Source organism: Oryx dammah, unplaced genomic scaffold (genome assembly GCF_014754425.2).
Source record: "Oryx dammah isolate SB20612 unplaced genomic scaffold, SCBI_Odam_1.1 HiC_scaffold_8, whole genome shotgun sequence".
NCBI classification, from domain to species: Eukaryota; Metazoa; Chordata; class Mammalia; order Artiodactyla; family Bovidae; genus Oryx; species Oryx dammah.
Window position 1 is genome coordinate 42,617,842 of NW_024070192.1, and position 21,647 is coordinate 42,639,488.

The following is a 21,647-nucleotide window of genomic DNA, read 5'->3' on the forward strand; positions in this document are numbered from 1 at the left end:
ATTTTAGCAGCAATTCATATTCAGGAAAATGGGGGGAGCCCTGTCTCTGAGGTGGCAAAAGCCAAAAGGAAGAGTGGGTGTTTCAAGAAGGCTGTTGCTCAGGCAACTCGGTCATGTCCAACTCTTTGAGACCCCATGGACGGTAGCCCGCCAGGCTCCCCTGTTCGTGGGCTCTCCCAGGCAAGAATCCTGGAGTGGGTTCCTATTTCCTTCTCCGAGAAGAAGGCTGCTAGTTGGACAGTTTTCTTTTTTCACAGGGTGGGCTCGGATCAGGGAAAAGGGCACCCAATACAGTTCCCTCGTGAACAGACGCGCGGCCGGGAGAGGGCGCTCGGCGCACAGTCGCCTGGCGGGGGCGGGGCTTCGGCGGCGGGGGCGCAGGCGCACTCGTGGCCGCCGCGTGCTAGGCGGATGTTCCCCAGCGGAGGCGGGTGAGCCGCTCGGCGCAGGCGGAGGGCGGGAGCGTGGGCGGGCGCGCGGGGACCGGAGACGCCTGGGGCGGCAGGGAGGGACGGCAGTGGGGAGGCCTCGGGGCGTCCTCGACCTGGCGCGGCCTGTGGAAGACTCAGCGCCGCTCTCTCGACCCTCTGGCCTCCAGAGAGCCGTGTTGGCCGGAGTGCGGCTCCCTGTACACGCCGCAGGCCTCGCGGCAGGGGCTGGCTGAGGACCGGGGGTCGGGGGAGAAGGCCCCAGACTTCGGGGAGGGGCCCTGGGGGCGCCACGAGGAGCCCAGGGGTCTGCGGGCGCCGGGCCTGCTGGTGAAATGTACCTGTCGGGCCTCGGTTTGCCAATTTTTAAAAGCAGTCATGGCCCCTGTGAGCGCGCTGACCTCGAGTCACCTTTATCTACTCTTCTGCCTAACAGATCGAGTCCGTGGCTGGAACTCCTGAGCCCTTAGGACTTAATCTTCCCTTTTGTTTGTTTTCACACGGCAAACAGTTCACCCCCTTAAAGTGCACAGCTTATTGTCTTTTTAGTTTAGTCACAAGACACAGGCCTCTCTCCCCGCCTTCACCCAGCCGCACTCTCCTTGTCCCTCAGATTTAATGTCACTTTCTCAAGAAACCTTCTCTGACCCTTGGCTGAGGGACCCCGTGTGCCAGTCTCTCAGGACCCGAATTCCACTTTGTGGTGTGCGTGTGTGTGCGTAGTCTTGCCCCACTCTTTGCGACCCCGTGGACTGTAGCCCACCAGGCAGCTCTGTGCATGGAATTCTCCAGGCAAGAGTACTGGAGTGGGTTGCCGCTTCCTTCTCCAGACGGGTCTTCCCAACGCAGAGACCTAAGCGACATCTCTTGAGTCTCCAGCATTGGCAGGGGAATTCTTGACCACTGCACCACCTGTGCGTGCTCAGTTGCTTCCTTCACCGCGTCCGGTTCTTTGCGACCCTATGGACTGTATCCTGCCAGGCTCCTCTGTCCATGGGATTCTCCAGGCAAGAATAGTGGAGTGGGTTGCCATGCTCTCCTCCAGGGGATCTTCCCAATCCAGGGATTGAACCTGGATGTCCTGCATTACGGGTAGATTCTTTACTGTCTGAACCACTAGGGAAGCCTGCACCATCTGTAGTATTTAGCTAATACTTGTTTTTTTTTTTTTTTTTTTAATCCTCTGTTAATGTGTAAGTTTCTTGGGGTGAAGGGTCACCTTGATTGTTTCTGTAACTCCAGCATCTAGCACTTTATGGGTGCTTGATGACTGTTTCAGCACACACACGTGCCTTCTGTGTGTCAGACACTGTGCTAAGGATGCAGCCATGAACAAAATTAACTCCCTGCTCTTGTGGAGCTTACATTCCAGAGGGGGAATTAATACAAAGAGAAATAATTAAATATATACAGTGGTGAAAAATGCTGTGAAGCAAAGTAGGCAGGACTGTAGTGTGGTCAGAGAAGGTCTCAAGTGAGACTTGGATACACAGGTGGTTGAGCCACGTGGGTGCCCTGAAGAGTGGTTAGGTGTGTGAAGGGCAGCAAGGAGGCCAGAAGGAGGAGGAGCAGGAGAGGAAAATGGTAAAATAGGAGCCTTTGGCTCAAGGGCCCTTGGAGACAAGCCCTGTTGTGTTAGAAGGAGCTTGAGTTAAGAAGAGAGAGGCCCAGCTGTGGCTCTTAGCAGGTTCTTCTGTGTGACCTTGAGCCTCAGTTTAAGTAGCCCCTTTGAAATACCCAGCCCAGTATCTGACACGTGGTGGCCGTGCTGGTTCCCTTCTTTGACCCTCGAATAGACTGTGGTGGCCTGTGTGGGCAAAGCTTTTGGCACAAAGCAGTCTAAATATCACTAGATTCAGCTCAGGTTGCTGGTTGCTCTGCTCTGCAGCCAGCGTGTTTACCTTTTGGATGGTGTTTCTGGTTTGCTTTTGGGGAATGACCTCACCAGGTTCACCTCTAACAGGTGAAGGCCCAGGGTGGTTTGGGCCTACAAATGCAATGTTTGAGATCCTATGAGACAGCACATGTGATAGAGCTGTGGATTCAGAGCCTGAGGACCTGAGTTTGAGACCTGGCTCTGCCACCTGCTGGCTTCATGTCTTCAGGACAGTCCCCTTCTCCTGCCTTTAGTTCCTCTCTGGTAAGTGAGACGCCGTTAGCATTCATTTACTGAGATTTTGTTATGTTCCCGGGCGACGTTGACTATGGAGGGGTAACTAATACAGTAGAGTCTCTGTCCCCCAGAAGCTCATAGACATCTAGGATCACAGGTAGCCGGGTACAGTAGGGAAGGGTAAGACGTCCAAGTACCCAGCGGTGCCAGACCCTGGCCTAGGCACCGTGCTGACGTGAGTTTGTGTGATCTTTGCAAGCACCACCACGCCCACCCCCCAGGCCCCGTGAAATACATATTCCATTGTCCAGGTACAGAGGAGGAGGCAGAAGGCCAGAGAAGGTGAGTTTCATAAGAGAAGATGGAAACAGACTTCATCCAACCAGACTTGGATAAAAAACATTCCACAGAAGCTGGTGCAGGGTATGTTTTTTGTAGGATGTGTCTGTGGGCGGCACTGTGGGGGCCCGACTGGAAGGAGAGAGTCTGGTTAGGAGGCATGGTTACAAAGCTGGGAACAGAGGTAGTATCTAGGGAGTCTGCAAGGCTCAAGGGTGGGACATGGGGCTGGAGCCTTGACCATGTGAAGAGAGACTGGAGGAGCAAGGGTTGTTCCATTTCTAACTTAAGAGAACATGCATGCAAGCTGGAGCCCTGGAGTTGGGGGGAGCTGAACCATTCTGTTCCTGTATTGCGACTTTCCTCATCCCGAAGAATAATTGCATATTTAAACAATGGGCTGTTCAGGCTTAATTTAGCTTGTATCAGTGCTCAGTGGGGCAGAATTTCTGATTATTTTCTGTAGTTCCATTCTTTCTTTTTTAATGTATGACTTTTCCCCCCATTTATTTTTAGGTGTCTTTTTGTCAGGGCACAGGTTAGGGAAAGAGACAGTGGGGTTAAATGGAGCCAAAGCTCTATTTCTCAGCATCTCTGATGGTGATATCGTGCGGCTCCCAGGAAATTCCCTTTGTGACTTTGTTTTCATTCCTTTTCTTTATTCTGTCTCATTCTCCTGTATTCTGTCATCTTCTTTTGAAGAGTCCATAAACTCTTCAGAGTTTCCTAGGAGCATTTTTGTGTGTTTTGTTTTGGTATTTCTCTGGTTACTCCTTTGGTTGTGTAAGTGACATTAGTCTTGGGACTTGTGTTTTCATCTGTATGCAGGGGGAAGCCATAGATGAGGTTCTTGGGTTTCTGAAAAGCATGGAACAAGGGTTTATGGAGAAGGTTGGAAAACAGGAACTGGACATAGTATAGTCAAGTGCTTCCATGGATGCTGGGACCTGATCTTGACGAGCCCTGGGGAGAGTTCTCAGTTGGGGTCCTTAGCACTGATCTGGACATTTGTGAGTGTCTCAGATATGGACATAGGTGGTGTTAGAAGCAGTTAAGGGCATGGACTTTGGAATAAAATAGGCCTAGGTTTGATTCCTCACCTGACCGTGGCCTCTGGCAAGTTGCTTACCTCTAGAGTTGCAGTTTCCTTGTCTGTAAAATGGGGCTGATGATACCCAGTCCATTAGACCGTGCTGAGGATACATGAGATAACACATGAAGAGCTCTCAGCACCTCCCTGGCACATGTTACTCACTCCCTGAGTGGTAGGTGGTAGGACACGCCGTCGGCTGTGCAGAGGCTCGCGGTAGGAGAGCCAGGGAACCCGTCAGGTGCTCACCTCTGTGCTCTTAGGGCTGAGTCCAGAGTCACACACGGGCTAGATGCTCTGAATGGCCTTGCAGGAGTAGCTGACAGAGCTTGCTGAAGTTACTGTCTCTTTGTGCCCCATTTGTGCCTCGTATGTGATTGCTTCTGTGCTTTTGTTGTAGTGAATTGAATTGAATAACAGACAGGATCTGGTACCCCAGAGATTGTGGCAGATTGTGACTCCGGACTGAATTAATAAAATACAAGACGGGGAAACAAAAGTTCCTTTGAGTCAAATGCCAGGGCCATATGAGGGCTGGAGCAGAGAAGGCAGTCTGGGTTGCATTCCTTGCATTCCCAGGTAGAGGAGCTGGGAATTGCCCCATGAGCTCCAGTGCCCACGAGCTGGTCAGAACACAAGCAAACTGTGGTTTTTCCCTCTGGAGTATGTTTAAGAGTGAGATGGATAATGAGGGGGTGTGTCCAGAGAAAGGAGGGTCGGTGAGATGGGGGTTACAGCACTTTCAGCGTGCTTATCTCGGAAAATATAAGGCTGAGGGTCTGGGATGACTGACCTTGAGTACTGACAGTCTGGATTTGGCAGTAGGTTAAGGAGACGTTAGCTCCAAAAGGCAGAGCTCAGAACAGTGAGTAAAATTTTCCAGAGCAGATCTTAGCTCCGAAGTGAAAGGACTTCAGTGCACTGCTGAGAGGGAAGGGGTTGAGGGAGAAAAACTGGGTGACTCCCCACCAGTAAAAAGAGATTTTTTGCCACCCGGTGTGCAGAGGTCGCTTTTAGGGCTTTGGCATCCTGGTTTTGAAGGGTGACCTACTTTGCACTATTTCTATTCATTCAAGTTAACACCTTTTCCCGTGAGCCTGCTGCTTTAGGTGTTTCTGTAAGTTTCTGATTCATTAAAGGCTGCAGGATGAGTAACCAGAGCTCACTTCTGATTTGGGAAAAAGCTAAATAAATTTCACCTGATCTGCAGTTTGATTTAAAAGGAAAAAAGGTCTATTTTTTTCTTCCCCGCTGATGTATGGAGAGCTTAGTGAGTCGATGAAACCCACAAACGTCCCTTGATCTCAGTTTGCACCAAAGGCTTCCTTTAGCGGGCCATTCCTATTGTGGACACATGTGCTCAGCCATGTCCAACTCTTGGCGACCTCATGGACTGTGGCCCACCAGGCTCCTCTTATCCGTGGGATTTTTCAGACAAGAAGACTGGAGTGGGTTGCCGTTTTGTCCTCTAGGGGATCTTCCCAGTCCAGGGACTGAACCTGCATCTCTCGTGTCTCCTGTATCGGCAGGCAGGTTCTTTCAGATAGAAGCGCGAAAAGGGTGTCTTGACTTACTGTTTTTCCTTTTGCTGCTCCTCCAGGGTCAAAGCAGGGCCCGGGAGAGGGAGGTCATATCCATGTGCTGCTGCCATAAACCAGGCACATGTGTCTCTTACTCCTCACATCAGCCTTGCCACGGTGTGGGGCCCACGTGCTTCACGGTTCTACTCAGTCAGGCCTCGGGGGCAGAGAAGTGGCCTAACTGTTGTTGGGGAGAGGGAGGATTCAATCTTGACACCCCTCTGTTGAGTGGCCACTGCATGCCAGGCACTGTGGGAGGGACAGAGGAGGCAGAGCTGGGAAGAGTGGGGAGTGTGGGGATTTGGTTGCAGATGGGGTAGAGATTGGGGGTTGATTGGGGAACGTCTTTAACACCCGACTCCACCACACACACGCACATACTCGAGACCCTTGGGTTGGTTCTTTGGATGCCATGTAAGGATATCAAGCAACGGGCTCAAAGATGAGAGAGTTTTGTTTTCAGAGGCTCAGTCTGGCTGAGCATAGGGAGGGATTGAAGAGGCAATGGTTGAGAAGGGTGTTGGGTTAATCCAGGCCTAAGGAGTCCTTGGAAAAGGAAAGTCCCCCTTTTCTCCAAGAACTTAGGGAGGTTGGGGCACTGGAGCTGGAGCCAGAGCCCACAACCCAGCTCTACCACTCACTGGATGTGTGTTCATGGGCACGTCAGCCCACTTTTCAGCCTCAGTTTCCACATCTGCAAAGTGGGATAATAATGCTTTTCATCAGAGGGCTGTAAAACAACCTGCACCATGCTTAGCATCTTGGTTGGCTCTCAGGTGAAGACGGATTTTTGTGGTGGAGGGGAGTTGAGGATACTCTGGTCTGAGGGCCTCTCTAGACTCAGTGAAGTAGGAGGTGTCGGTGACCTGCGAGAGTTCCTGTGGATGAGCTGGAAGCTGGAAGAAGCCTGGAGTATCTGGGTGGGAAAGTAGGGTGTTTCTGCCAGAGGTGATGCCCAGAAGTACCGAGGCATGGAGGAGGATCATGCGGAAGGCAGTGGTCCTCACTTTATAGTGGGCAGGAGAACAGGACTGTCTGTTAACCTTTGGACCGAGAAGGCAGGGAGGAGGCTGAGCTGTTTTCTCAAGCTTGGGGAGTGCTTGGATTTTGAGGTCATTCAGTCAGCAAGCACTGATGGAGGAATCCACTGGGTGCCCAGTGCTGTCCTGGGAACCAAGGCGCTGAGCCTGACACAGGCCTTGTCCTCGTGGGGTTTGGCTGGGCAGGGAGACGGACAAGAAAGCAGAGGGTGATTCCTGCATGTACAGCAGACTGTGGGCAAACAGATAAGGAGGTGAGTCTCATTCCATGTGGGGGTAGGAGGAATTAACCAAAAGGAAATTACTGAAAGAGTGTTAGAAGCTCAGAGAATCAAGGGAAATCCCTGGAGAACTGGGTAAGGATCTAGACATTTCTGGAAGGCCAGGCAACAGGATCTTCCAGAAAAGTTCAAAGCAGGAAAAGGCTGATTCAGACCCACATAGGGGTGCATGAGCTCATTATCTGGCTCTTTGTAACTCTCCACAAGAACCTGTTTCCGAGGTGGCAGATACCCACGTGACCTGTGCCCAGGCGGCCTGCGCTCAGTGTGCCCAGTCGCTCAGTCCTGTCCGACTCTTTGTGACAGGCTGTCTGGAGTATGTCATCAGAGCTCAAGTTTGCCTGGACTCAGTAGCGAGTAGTGGGTGATGTGTTGAGGTGTGGTGGGAAGGGGCCAGATCAAGAGGGGGTCTTGGAGGAAGGCAGTATGGAATTTATTCTATAGACCAGTGCTTTTCTGAAGTTCAGTACCGCTTTCATGACTCTTGGCATATTGAGATTTCAACTGCATTCTCACTTGCTTGATACATTTTAAAAAATCATTTTTCTGCCCATTCATTTTTTAAACTGTTTTAAGCTGTCCTATGAGATTATGGAATTTTTTTTTTCATTCCACATGAAAATAAATATCAAAGCATGATAATAAAAAGATGTTGGTCCATATACTGCTTAAAATATTTTCATCTTTGTCCCATGTTTTGGGAAAAGCTGTCATGAGTGATGGGGCTGGAGTGGACATCAGGGGCTTTAAGCAGGAACATGACTTGCTGTGATGTGTGTTTCAGAAAGATTCACCCTGGTTGTTGATTGCAGAATAAATTGGCAGACAGTAGATTGCTGGGAACTCTTGCAGGTGTCTGCCTGAGCTGTGATAAGAGTCTGAGCCAAGCTTTTGCAGTGGAAATAGGAGGGGACAGATTTGAGGGGGTGTCCAGAGGTAGAATTTGTTAGGATTCAGAGACCAGTGGTGGGCTTCCCTGGTGGCGCAGTAGTACAGAATCTTCCTGCAATGCAGGAGACCTGGGTTCAATCCCTAGGTCAAGAAGATCCCCTGGAGAAGGGAATGGCTACCCACTTCAGTATTCTGCCCAGAGAATTCCATGGACAGGGGAGCCTGGCTGGCTACAGTCCATGGGGTCACAAAGAGTTGGACACGACTAAGCGACTAACATGCACACACACAGAGACCGGTGGCGTGGGATTGAGGAGAAGGCGGGCTGTCCCTGTGATGGCTTTGGGAAGTCAGGTGTCTCTGATGAGGCAGGGAGCCAAGGTAGAGGCTAAGGTCAAATTCAAAGAGCAGGATGTGAGAAGTAAGCGTTCCTAGCTGCAGGGTTTGACTATAGGTTTAGCAATGGTGATATGAAGTTCCTTGTGCCTTAAATAATAGCAAACCCAAGCTTTAAATTAAATTAAAGCATTTTAAACTCTTCTGAGTGGACCCACACAGGCATTCTCTGCTTGTTATTACTGAGAATGACTAAGTATTATAATTGAGCTGAAAATAATCTCCCGCCCATACTTGCTGGGTTGGTTTCTAAGTATTGAGTTTTTAAGTAATGTAACAAAGTTGCATTCTCTCCAAGTGTTAATTTTAAAAACTGCAGATGGTAACCATCTGTTACACGACTAGCATTTTACAATGTTTGATTAGCACTTTATATAGTTTGGGGAAGCCTGCCCAGGGAGTCTGCCCTGCCCATCAGGTTGGGGATTTCGGGTATGTTTTCTGTGGGTGGCCCTTGAAAGTCTTTGTCCCCACCATATGTGGCTCCCCTCTCTGGCTGTGCTGAAGTGTGGCTAGTTGGACTGGCAGGTTGCGCCCTGCCCTGTTCGCACTCTTCCTTAGAGCTGGAGCCATCGGAGCTCACTGGGGACGCAGAATGTGGGAGGGCTGGATCTCTCCATCAGTTAGGACTCTCTTGGTTGCAAGTGACAAAACAACGAACCCAAATCTAGGGGTGGCACTATCTTCAGGTGCATGGTGTTTGGGCTCAGGTGACTTCTTCAGACTTGGTGTCACTCAGGGTCTCAGCTCTGCCATCTGCCATGTGGCTTCAGTCTCAGGCTTCAAGAGGAGGCAAGATGGCTTCTTTGAGGGTGAAGTCCTCTCGGCATCAGGTCTAGAGTGGAGCCTTTTCATTCACCCCTGCAGAGGCGGTGAGATCTGCTCTGATTGGACCAGTTTGTCACGTGCCCATCTGTGAGCCATTCCCAGCGACCATGTAGATGAAGGGCTCTGAATGGTCAGGCCTGGAGCGGAGCCCCATCCAGACCTTGGGGGCGGAGACCTGGAAGGGTGGATCCCCAGTGGCTTGTCCCAGGATGTTACCAGGTGGGAGGATGGGTGGTGGGGGCCAGCGGCCACTAGCCCACCCCAGTGTGAGAGTGAGAGGCCAAAATACAAGGAGCACTTGGCAAATTTAGCTGTGGAGATAGACAGACATTGTTACCAGGAAGATAATACGCTGGAAATGGAATGAAAGAGCCTCTGAAACTAGCTCCTTGGTAAGTTTCCTCTCCTAGTTTAGCTCTTCCTTAGTTTCCTCTCCTGGTTTAGCTCCTTAGTAAGTTCCCTTTCCTAGTTTAAGATAGAACACAGCCTCTCTCTAAGAGGGGAAATCTGTGCAGAGGAGATAACAGGAGATAACAGATTCTGTTCAGTCCAGTTCAACAAACAGGGCACGAAGTGAAGTGTTGGGGCCCGGACTAGGCTCTGGAGGCCTGGCAACAGGTGAGTCCCCGGCAGTGTGGGAACTGCTATAACAGCTTCAGAAATAGGGCACTGCAGCCTCCCTCCCCCCGCCACAGACACCAAGCAAGGGACAGTCACAAAGGGCTTCCTGGAGGAAGTGATACTGAGCTGGCCCTGGAAGGACAAGCACGGGTTCCTCAGGTGGAGGAGATGGGGAAGGGAGCTCCAGGCTAAGGGGGTCGTGTGTGCATAGGCATAAGAGGTGACCTGTTTGCTGGCTCAGGGGATCTGGGAGAAGATCCTTGCCTCTGACAGTGGGGTGAGCCCAGCACACTGGTTCCAGAGCTCATCCTGGTGTCAGTGTGGCGGCGGCTGGGGAGTGACAGGCTACAGGCAGGGACATCAGGCAAGATGCTGTGGTCGAGGTCCAGGCAGGATCCTGTGTGCATCTTGTTAAATTGCAGGCCTCGTTGTTTTGGGCTGAGATTGTGTTTCTAATTAGCTCCTGGTGATGTCAGTGCTGCCGGACCACACTTTGAATAGTGAGGCTCAGACTTCTGGACACCTTCTCCACTCTCCGCTCCATCCTCCTGAAGTCAGCTGGTTTCTCCATGATTGCGATGCAGGGTCTTCTCACTTGTTGTCAGTCTCCAGAAGAAAGACCACAGGATGCAGCCGTGCCTCCCACCTTCGTCCTTGTGGGCCTGCTCGGGGATGAGCCTTCTGCAGGGCTGTTGCCCAGCCTGAGCTCGGGGGCTCGGTTCTGTGGGGATCTGGCCTCCATCCACACTGGGTCAAATACGCCTGCTTCCCAGAGTGCTGGGAGCTGGGGGCCAGGGCAGAGTATTGGTTGGATGCCTAGAAGTGATGCTGTGTGTTTTTCAGGGACTGAGGTCTGGCGGATGGCCCCACTACCGGGGGCAGAGCTGGTCCAGACGCCGCTGCAGCTCTACCGATACCTGCTGCGCTGTTGCCGGCAGCTGCCCACCAAGGGCATCCAGGAGCATTACAAGCATGCCATTCGGCAGGTGCGAGCAGGGTACACTGGGCTTGGGGTGGGGGTGGGGGTTCCTGTGATAGGGGGCGCGTCACAGGGTTGGGGGCCAGCGGCAGTGGCAGGGCTGGTCTTTCAGATGGTGATGGTGTGGGGTGGTGGCATTTGAGTAAGAGCTACCAGAAAGCAGTGCTGGCCAGCCCAGCTCCTCTCTGGTTTCTGTTTAGGAAACAGAATGCATCATCTGGGCGTGCCAACTCTGTGCCAAGGCTTGAATAAGACAGCTGAAGGGATAGTGAAAATTGAGTGCGAGACACAACATCATTTTGACAGGAGTGATCCCAGATTGGATCCCAGACCAGAAAAAACGATGATAAAGATTACTGGGAAATTCATGAAGTTGAAATATGGACTGTAGATTAGATAATAGTATTATGTCAGTGTTTCTGATTCTGATTACTGTGGTCAAGTAAGAGAATGCTTGTGTTTACACGTCTGAAGTATTCAAGGATGAAGGGCATGATATCTGAAATTTTTAAATGCTTTCTCAGATTTTTATACAAACCCGTATAGAGAATGATAAAGCCAGTGTGGCAAAATATTAACAGTTGGTGTTTCCAGTAGGGAATTCTTCCGTATTATTCTTACGGCTTTTCTGTAGATTAGAAATTATTTCCAAATAATAAAAACTAAATGTTAAAAACTAAAATGTATAGAAATACGATGTGGAAAGTAAAAAAGTAGCAGCAGAGAGCTGTGGAAATATGGAGAAGGAGCAATTAACTATCTGAGGGAATCAGAGAGGACTTCTGCAGGTGAGCATTTGAGTTGCTCCTAAAGGTAAGTAGGAGGGCATGTAGGGTCGAGAGCGGCAGGTCAGAGGAAGTAACCAGTTCTTTTGAAGGGCTGCGACTGCCACACCAGTGAACCTGAGTCTCATGTTGCTCCTCAAAGGTGAACATCTGGCCAAAGCAAACAGCAGACACACATTGTGCCACTTTGGGCCTGGCTGGATTTTCCAAAGCCCCCTTCCCCACTCCCCTTCCTTCCCTGCCTGGCTTTCCAGCAGGGGCCCAGAGAAACTCTGTTCTTCCCTGGGGAGAAGGCATGCGGCGAGCTCAGCCCGATGACAGCAGGCTTCCTGGGAGGAGCAGAGAGATGGCAGCCCCTGCTGCCTGATAACCTTTGGACCTAGCTTGATTCGGGGGTAACTCGGGGCCAGTCTTCCCTTTCACGGCTGCCCTGCTGGTAGGAGCACAGGCTGTGTAGTCAGACAGTCCCGGATTCAGATGCTGCTGCTGTTGCCTAGTGGTGAGTTAGGGTTTTGGAGCCTGTTTGCTCACCTCAGGGCGGTATCGTCATAACTGTGTGTGGAGGGTTAAGAGCAATGCTGAATACCCTGTGCCCACTGCATGCCTGGCCCTTGACTGCAGCTCCGAAGCTGCCAGTCCTGGTTTTTGCCAAGTCATTGTGTCTTATACTTACTTAAACCCCCAGAGTTTCCGGGTTCATTCGGATGAGGACAACCCTGAGAGGATCCAGCAGATTATTAAGAGAGCCATTGAAGATGCCGACTGGATCCTGAACAAAGTAAGCCCTTGGCTCCTGTTTCCACCTGCAAGTTGGGAGTTGAGGGCTATAATCTCCGTGACCACTAGGGGTCGCCCCAGCCCAACAGTTGAGACTGATGAGTGTTTGTCCCCGCCCCAGCCACACCCATTGCAGTTTCTGCAAAGGGGTGCACATCCTCAATCCCTAAAGGCAAACTTCCGCCTAACATTGCTGAATAAGCTAAGATGGGGCTACAGGAAGACGGAAGAGGGGAGTCTCTGGGCAACAATAGTACCAAAGCCGACAGCAGCCTTGTGACGGCTCAGAGAGGAAAGCTGGGTGGGTGAGGCCGGGTTACTGAGGAAACATTCAAGTATCTGTTTTGGTGGAGGCAGGAAGGGAGTCAGAATATAGACAGGCTTGCCGGTCCTCACATTTTGGTGTTAGAACAGCCTGAGAGCCCGAGCATACCCCACCTTCTGGTCCTTCTGAATCAGATCCTCCAGCTGTGGGCTCTAGGATTTGTTTTTCAAACTCAGGGATCAGACCAGGTGGTTTCTGAATGTTGTCTTCTAGAACCTGAGATTCTTTTTTTGCCCTCTGAATAAGACTCCGCTTGAAGAGAAGGCCGGACCCACCACAGTTTTCAGTTCCAGTGTTCCCGGTGTCATGCTTGTCCTCCTCCCCAACTCCATCAGCTTCCTTTTCCATTGGTACCAACTCGAGACTTGAGCATCTGGTGCCCGCTGACAGGGTTCTACCGCCTCCATGAAGCCCCTGCAGGAGGCGGCTGAGGCCTAGTGGCCACAGTTCTCAGGATTCCCTGGGTCCTCCCTTCCCTGCCGGTTTCTCTCACCCACTCCTGCTGATCTCTCTGTCTTATAGTATAAAAAACAAAACTGAGACTCCAGGGCGTGAAGAGTGCAGCTGCCTTGGAGACGCTGACATGGAGAGCCCTCGCTTCGCCCAGCCCTGGCAGCAGCAGCAGCCGTGCTGGGATATCCACTGGCCTGGTTGGCTGGGAGCAGGAAATCAGCGATAGGAGAAGCTGTCATTTGCTCAGACTGCGCTTCCTGCCACATTTGTGTCCCCAGCGTCCTTCACATTTGCTTTTCCAGCTGGTGATGAGGTGAGCTTTGGGGAGAAGGTGTTTTCTGACTTTTCTCTGAAAGTGATTCATTTACTCTGGACGTCATCGTTTGAGAGGCAGAGCTGGCGTCCCCTCACACAGCAGCCTGTGCAGAGGACAGGGCCTGGGCTTTACAATCAGGCTGATCTGGGTTTGGAGCTCAGCTCACTGGCTTTTCAAGGGTGTTGGCTTCAAGTCCATTTCTTCCTTCGTTAGGATTAGATAAAATGAAATCAAAGAGTCTGACCTAGGACATGGTATGCGGTGGGGCCAGTAAATGTCCTTCTGAGGAAGCCAGCCTCTGACGCTCTCGCGGTGCTCACACGTCTCTCTGGCTCACTCCACATCAGCTCTTAGTTCTCTGTGGGCGTCTCTGTCCCTGCTTGTCACCCCAGGCCCCGAGCCCTCACAGTTGCACTGTGCCCGGGGCTCCGCCCAGCAGCTGCCCTTCCTGACACCGACCCTTCCAGCCCAGAGAGACAGAAGTCCTGGTCCTTATCTTCGTGGGATCTGTCGTGTTTCAGAGTGCCGAAACAAAAAATGCCAGGGCAGCTGCAGTAGACACCGCTGGGCTCAGGCTGCGTGTGACCAGCCCTTGCCTACTTTGGCTCCATCTTAGAAGGCAAGGGAGGAGGAGCAAGCAAGCAGTCGTGAGGGTCGTCGTGAGCCTGAAGTCCGTGGAGAAGGCAGACCTGGGTCGTGTCCCAGCTCCACACAAAGTGCTCTCGGGTAACTCACCTCGCCTCCTTCAGTCCTGGTTTCCCATCTATCCAGGAAGTAATGACCATACCTACCTCACCGGGCCACAGTGAGGAGTCATAAGCCCTAACATATGCCAAGTGCTTCATCCAGGACCCGGCCTGGGGAGCCAAGGAGAAGGGAGCTCCTTCTCAAGAGATTGAGCCCCTTTTCAAGGTCACAAAATGACTAAGTTGGGTCTGTGAATGTACCAAACCCTCTAGATTTAAGAGGGGAAGGACAGCAGCAGGGTGAGAGGGAGGAACGGGGAGGGCGAGCAGAGAACGTTGGGGTGACTGGCTGGAGCGGGTGGAGCAGCGAGAAGATGCAAGGAGAGACCACACCAGTGGTGAGTGTCCCCCGAGGACTCCCAGCCAGAGGATGAGCTTGCAATCACGTGACTTACAGTGACTCAGATACGCCCATGTGCGCTCAGCTGATCAGCAGATCATGAAGTAAATACATCAGAGCTCTGGTGTATGTTCCCTACTGTGTGCTGTTGTGTTCAATGTTGAGGATTAGAGGCAGGCAGACAGAAAGCTGCCAGAAGGGATCATTCTTTCATGTTTCAACTCATTAATTGAAATGTCCGGTCCTAGGTAAAGATAAAATTTCAGAACTTGCATGAAGGTTGAGGCATCTCTCTTCCAGGTGGGATCTGCCCCAGTGGGAAACCTGCTGTCAGAGGAGGGGACCACGGGCAGGCCGCCTTTGCTAGCTTGGGGTGGGGGAGTGGCAGGAGGCGCCTGGCAGACAGGCAGTTTCACCAAAGGCTCGGAATAGCACCGATTGCTCAGGAAGTCCCACACTGTTCTGTGTGGGTGAGGCGGTGTGGACTGAAGAGATGGTTCTGCAGCCATCTCTTCGTGTACTTGTCTCCTGTCTGAGGGTGAACCCCTTGCGGGCAGGGACCGTGCGCTGGCCAGCTGTGTGCCTGCTGCCCCAGTGGCGAGCTTTGAGCATTTGCTGATGGGAGGATGATAAGCCAGGCAGACTGATGTGCTGCTTCTGTTGGAGTGTCTATTGCTTTCTAATAATGGGGGATGCTGGGAGGTGGTGATTATTTCCTGGCCAACCACTGATATATGTGTGTGTGTTCTTATCACTGATGCTCAGAGTCTCATTACTACTATGGAATCAATTCTGACTTCGAGAATCTCCTGAAAGGATTTTGGGGATTCCTTGGACTGCACGTAGAGTCCATGGACTGCACTTGAAGATCACTGTCTCTGTGTGTAATCTCAATAAAGCAGAATACTTAAGAGGATTTTTATCTCCTTTCTTGATACCATGGCTTTGTTACTTTGCCTAAGATTGTATTATTATTTATTTTTTTTTTTAAAGAACCAGTGTCATCTGATTGCTTTGCATTCAGCATTTAACCGGAAGAAAATCTTGGAAGACATGATGTGAGGGGAAGCAAAAAACACCTTCATCGTGCTTAAGCTCAGTCTTCATAGAGGAAAGAATGTTTTTTTCAGGTGAATAAGAGAGGCAAGAAGAGCATGCCAGATAGGAGGAGACATATGAGCAAGGACAGGTTCGGGTGCTGAGGAGGGTGAGGAATCTAGTTGCGAGGGACAAGGGTACCAGATAACAGCATGGACAGGGCAGGAGGGAGGTCAGCAGTGGGGGTAAGAAAACCCACATTTGTTTGGGAATGGGAACAGGTGAGACTGGTGATTCAAGAGGCCTACTTTGGTCCAGTGGCTGAAATGAACAGGCATAGTGGCCTCAGGCTCAGCCAACCTCAAGGTTATGAGCCCTAGTCAGTTTCAGAGGTCTAATGAAGCTTCTCTTCTGCATTCATTGCTCAAAGCTGAATGAGAACAGCGTACCTCCCCAGATGTCAGTGAGAAGGGATCCACTCTTTCCACAGATGCTGTGTCTCCATGGTATTGACAGCCATTGATAGCAGTTAGGAGGTAGAAATAGATTCTGATGGTTTGGAGAACCCGGACCTTGATGGCACTAGTGGTAAAGACCCTGCCTGCCAATGCAGGAGACGTAAGAGATGTGGGTTCTGTCCCTGGGTTGGGAAGATCTCCTGGAGGAGGGCATGGCAGCCCACTCCAGTATTGTTGCCTGGAGGGTCCCAGTGGACAGGGAAGCCTGGTGGCCTATAGTCCATAGGGTTGCAAAGAGTTGGGCACAACTGAAATGACTGAGCATGACCTTGAATGAAGCTCAGTGCCTTCTCAAGGGCATGCCCCCCCTTTGGGAATCCACTGCTATCCACGTAGACCCCTGGACTCAGACTGGGTATTTATGGAATTAAAGGCCTCACTACTTTACCAATGAGTTCCAGAGGCAAGGATCATGACTTCAATGCATGCAACAAATGTCTGTGAAGCCGCGACACTGTGCAAGGCATTGTGCTAGATGTTGGTGAAAGCGAAAGTTGCTCAGTTGTCCAACTCTGAGCAAACCCCAACCCCCAACCATGAGGTTTGCAACCCCATGGACTGTAGCCTGAGAGGCTCTTCTGTCCATGGAATTCTCCAGGCCAGAATACTGGAGTGGTAGCCTTTCCCTTCTCCAGGGGATCTTCCCAACCTAGGGATCCAACCCAGGTCTCCCGCATTGCAGGCAGATTCTTTACCATCTGAGTCACCAGGGAAGCTATAATTTCCTTGCCAGGTGTTGGTGAGTATCTTCGTTTAGGGCCTTAATCTGGATCCCAATCACATTTTCTTGCTTACTTAATTCATTGGTTCAACAAGCATTAAGCATCTTTTATATATCAAAAATTCCATCTGTAATTCCGTCAAGGTTGGGTTCAGTTCAGTTCAGTCGCTGTCATGTCCGACTATTTGTGACCCCGTGAACCACAGCACGCCAGGCCTCCCTGTCCATCACCAACTCCCGGAGTTCACTCAAACTCACGTCCATCGAGTTGGTGATGCCATCCAGCCATCTCATCCTCTGTCGTCCCCTTTTCCTCCTGCCCCCAATCCTTCCCAGCATCACGGTCTTTTCCAATGAGTCTACTCTTTGCATGAGGTGGCCAAAATATTGGAGTTTCAGCCTCAGCATCAGTCCTTCCAATGAACACCCAGGACTGCTCTCCTTTAGGATGGACTTGTTGGATCTCCTTGCAGTCCAAGGGACTCGAAAGAGTCTTCTCCAACACCACAGTTCAGAGGCATCAATTCTTCAGCGCTCAACTTTCTTCACAGTCCAACTCTCACATCCATACATGACCACTGGAAAAACCAGAGCCTTGACTAGACGGACCTTTGTTGGCAAAGTAATGTCTCTGCTTTTGAATATGCTATCTAGGTTGGTCATAACTTTCCTTCCAAGGAGTAAGCGTCTTTTAATTTCATGGCTGCAGTCACCATCTGCAGTGATTTTGGAGCCCAGAAAAATAAAGTCTGACACTGTTTCCTCAGCTATTTCCCATGAAGTGATGGGACCAAATGCCATGATCTTCGTATTCTGAATGTTGAGCTTTAAGCCAACTTTTTCACTCTCCTCTTTCACTTTCATCAAGGCTTTTTCGTTCCTCTTCACTTTCTGCCATAAGGGTGGTGTCATCTGCATATCTGAGGTTATTGACATTTCTCCCAGCAATCTTGATTCCAGCTTGTGCTTCTTTCACCCCAGCATTTCTCATGATGTACTCTGCATATAAGTTAAATAAGCAGGGTGACCATATACAGCCTTGACTTACTCCTTTTCCTATTTGAACCAGTCTGTTGTTCCACGTCCAGTTCTAACTGTTGTTTTCTGACCTGCATATAGGTTTCTCAAGAGGCAGGTCAGGTGGTCTGGTATTCCCATCTGTTTCAGAATTTTCCACAGTTGATTGTGATCCACACAGTCAAAGGCTTTGGCATAGTGAAAAAGTTTGGGTTATGAGTGGTTTAATTTCCTTTCCTTATTAATTTGTATGGTTTCTGGAGATATGGAGAGATTTCATTTGGGGCACTTTTGACTATCCACAGCAATCTAGTTTTTAATCAAACTAAATAAGTTTTTTTTTTTTTCCCTATTAACTTTTCTGTTTATAGACATTAACCCACATTTATAAACACACGTAACATTTGCTGGCTGAGAAGTGGTTAATCACTTTGAAAATATGTTTTTCTGATGTTTGCACCTTTGGAAGGAATGATGCTAAAGCTGAAACTCCAGTACTTTGGCCACCTCATGCGAAGAGTTGACTCATTGGAAAAGACTCTGATGCTGGGAGGGATTGGGGGCAGGAGGAGAAGGGGACGACAGAGGATGAGATGGCTGGATGGCATCACTGATTCGATGGACGTGAGTTTGAGTGAACTCCGGGAGTTGGTGATGGACAGGGCGGCCTGGCGTGCTGCGATTCATGGGGTCGCAGAGTCAGACACGACTGAGCGACTGAACTGAACTGATTACCCTGAATCTTTAAAATTCTTTAATTGGAGTGATAAGATTTGCCCAGGGGGCCAAACTGTCTTCAACCTCCAAACTGTTCAACCTCCAATCTCTAGGGATGTATGTAAATAAACATTCTTATCTGATTCTTCATCTTAGCTATGCTGTTGATTTCATCTCTCTGGTCCAGGCCCCTGTACATAATTGGCTGTTAGAAACCACTGCTTGAGGAGCTTGGAACTTTGATATACTGCTGGTGGGAATGTCAAACATTGCAGCTGCTTTGGAAAACAGTTCAGAAGTTTTCCAAAAGGTTAAATGTGGAGTTACCATATGACTCAGTGATTCTACTTCTGTGTATGTACCCAAGGGAAATGACACACATCCACACAAAACACTTGTACATGAATGTTCATGGTTTTATTCATAAGAGCAAAAAGAAAAGCAAACAACCCAAATACCCATCAACTGATGAACAGATAAAGAAATGTAGTGTAGTCATACAACAGTAATGAAAAGGAATGAAGCCCGGATACACCCTGCAATATGGGTGAACCTTGCTATGCTAAATCAAAGAAGCTAGTCATAGAATGCAAAGCTGCATGATTCCATTTATGTGAAACGTCCATAACAGGCAAATCTATGGCGACATAAAGCAGATTAACTTAGAGGCTTGGGACATAGGTGCTGGGAGGAGCAAGAGTGGCTGCTAATTGGTACAGGGTTTCTTTATGGAGTGATGAAAATATTTTAAAATTAGATCATGATTGTACAACTCTGTGAGTATGTCAGAACCCACTGAATTGTGTACTTTAAATGAGTGAATTGTGTGGTATGTGAATTACATCTCAATAAAACTCCTAAAGAGAAAATGAAATTAGATGCCAGGAGAAAACTGAATAAATCCCAGTGCATCTGAAAGGTACCACCCAGTCTGTCATTAATTTTTAGAAGATACCCTCCTTGATACCTTATGCTAGTAAAGTAATGCTTAAAATTCTCCAAGCCAGGCTTCAGTAATACGTGAACCGTGAACTTCCAGATGTTCAAGCTGGCTTTAGAAAAGGCAGATGAACCAGAGATCAAGTTGCCAACATCTGTTGGATCATTGAAAAAGCAAGAGAGTTCCAGAAAGACACCTATTTCTGCTTTATTGACTATGCCTTGACTGTGTGGATCACAATAAACTGTGGAAAATTCTGAAAGAGATGGGAATATCAGACCACCTGACCTGCCTCTTGAGAAATCTATATGCAGGTCAGGAAGCAACAGTTAGAACTGGTCATGGAACAACAGACTGGTTCAGATAGGAAAAGGAGTAAGTCAAGGCTGTATATGGTCACCCTACTTATTTAACTTCTATGCAGAGTACATCATGAGAAACGCTGGGCTGGAAGAAGCACAAGCTGGAATCAAGATTGCCGGGAGAAATATCAATAACAGATATGCAGATGACACCACCCATATGGCAGAAAGTGAAGAAGAACTAAAGAGCCTCTTGATGAAAGTGAAAGAAGAGAGTGAAAAAGTTGGCTTAAAGCTCAATATTCAGAAAACTTAGATCATGACATTGGGTCCCATCACTTCATGGGAAATAGATGGGGAAACAGTGGAAACAGTGTCAGACTTTATTTTTCTGGGCTCCAAAATCACTGCAGATGGTGATTGCAGCCATGAAATTAAAAGACGCTTATTCCTTGGAAGGAAAGTTATGACCAACCTAGACAGCATATTTAAAAGCAGAGACATTACTCTGCCAGTAAAGGTCCATCTAGTCAAGGCTATGGTTTTTCCAGCAGTCATGTATGGATGTGAGAGTTGAACTATAAGGAAAGCTGAGCACTGGAGAATTGATGCTTTTGAACTGTGGTGCTAGAGAAGACTCTTGCGAGTCCCTTGGACTGCAAGGAGATCCAACAAGTCCATCCTAAAGGAGAGCAGTCATCGGTGTTCATTGGAAGGACTGATGTTGAAGCTGAAACTCCAGTACTTTGGTCACGTAATGTGAAGAGCTGACTCATTGGAAAAGACCCTGATGCTGGGAAAGATTGAGGGCAGGAGGAGAAGGGGACGACAGAGGATGAGATGGCTGGATGGCATCACCGACTCAATGGACATGGGTTTGGGTGGACTCCGGGAGTTGGTGATGGACAGGGAGGCCTGGCGTGCTGCTGTTCCTGGGGTCATAAAGAGTTGGACACAACTGAGCGACTGAACTGAACTGACCCTCCTTGATGAGTTTCTTTTGAAGGAAACAATTGTCTTCTCTTTCCAGTGGTGTCCAAAGCTGAATTTTTCTACTGGGAACAAGGGCCAGTCCTAATGCCTTCTGCACTCAACTGTGCTCAGTTTATAATCCTGTGAGATGGTTCTCCCCTTTCTTCAGAGAGAAACAAGCTTACAGAAGCTAAGACATTTGTCCAGGGTCACATCTCAAGAACTTACGTCTTCCAGGTTGGGCCCTTTCTAGAGACTGAAGGCTGCTCTTCCAGAGGCTCTGCGGTGATAACCTATCTATGTTGTTATGTTAAAAAAACTTATAAAAAATTCTCATCCCCTCTTAGAAGTCTAAGAGAGACAAAGAGGCTTGAGGAAATGAAGTGACTTTGGATTACCAAAAGTCTAACTGAGTTTCCCAGCTGAAGTGCCCTAGGCTTGTCATCTCCACTTGAAGCAACCTTAACCCATTATCCCAGAGTGCCATACTTATAGTGTCCCTTTTTACATATGCCAAGGAATGAAAAGGATCAGGAAGTGCTGAGGTCTTGTCCTTGGCATTTTCTGTGCCTGAAAGCACTGAACTGAGGTGTCTCTGTGATGTGTATATGGCTACCACAGTCCAGAAGATGTCTGATCTTGTTAAAAGATGGACTAATAGCTATGTGACTTTGGGAAAGTTATTCAGTGTTACTAAGCCACACTTTTCTCATTTGTATGATAGAGACAAAAATAATAGCTGTCTCCCAGTGCTGTTCTGAGGATTCAGTGAGATACGCATGTAACATACTTAACCTGGAGCCTGGTACATGGCTAACACTAAATAAATGTAGCTGCTATGATTGTTAATTGCATGGAGTCTCCTTGCTCTGGAGGTTGTCTGGGGCCAATTTGATTTCTCTCTGTACATTATTTCCTGGGCTTCCCAGGTGGCACTAGTGGTAAAGAACCTGCCCACCAGTGCAGAAGATGTAAGAGACACGGGTTCAATCCCTGGGTTGAGAAGATCCCCTGGAGGAGGGCATGGCAGTCCACTCCAGTATTCTTGCCTGGAGAATCCCATGGACAGAGGAGCCTGGTGAGCTATAGTCCAC

The 21,647-nt window shown here is 49.4% G+C and overlaps 1 protein-coding gene across 4 annotated transcripts; it reads left to right on the forward strand.

Annotated features, from left to right (window-relative positions):
* Positions 1 to 344: 344 nt before the first annotated feature.
* LYRM9 (LYR motif containing 9) lies at positions 345 to 21,407 on the forward strand. 4 transcript variants are annotated; one of them, XR_005721631.1, is made up of 5 exons: positions 9,471 to 9,604; positions 10,451 to 10,593; positions 12,057 to 12,149; positions 12,996 to 13,239; positions 20,612 to 21,407. XR_005721631.1 is itself a non-coding variant. In XM_040243953.1 (4 exons), exons 2-4 carry the CDS (start codon positions 10,468 to 10,470, stop codon positions 13,011 to 13,013), a joined length of 237 nt encoding a protein of 78 aa, XP_040099887.1. In that variant the 5' UTR covers positions 345 to 431; positions 10,451 to 10,467; the 3' UTR covers positions 13,014 to 15,263. The 4 variants fall into 4 exon arrangements, 2 of the variants coding, with proteins under 2 accessions (XP_040099887.1, XP_040099886.1); XR_005721630.1 differs by lacking the exon at positions 20,612 to 21,407 and adding an exon at positions 15,322 to 15,974; XM_040243953.1 differs by lacking the exons at positions 9,471 to 9,604; positions 20,612 to 21,407 and adding an exon at positions 345 to 431 and having other exon boundaries at positions 12,996 to 15,263.
* The last annotated feature ends 240 nt before the right edge of the window (positions 21,408 to 21,647 follow it).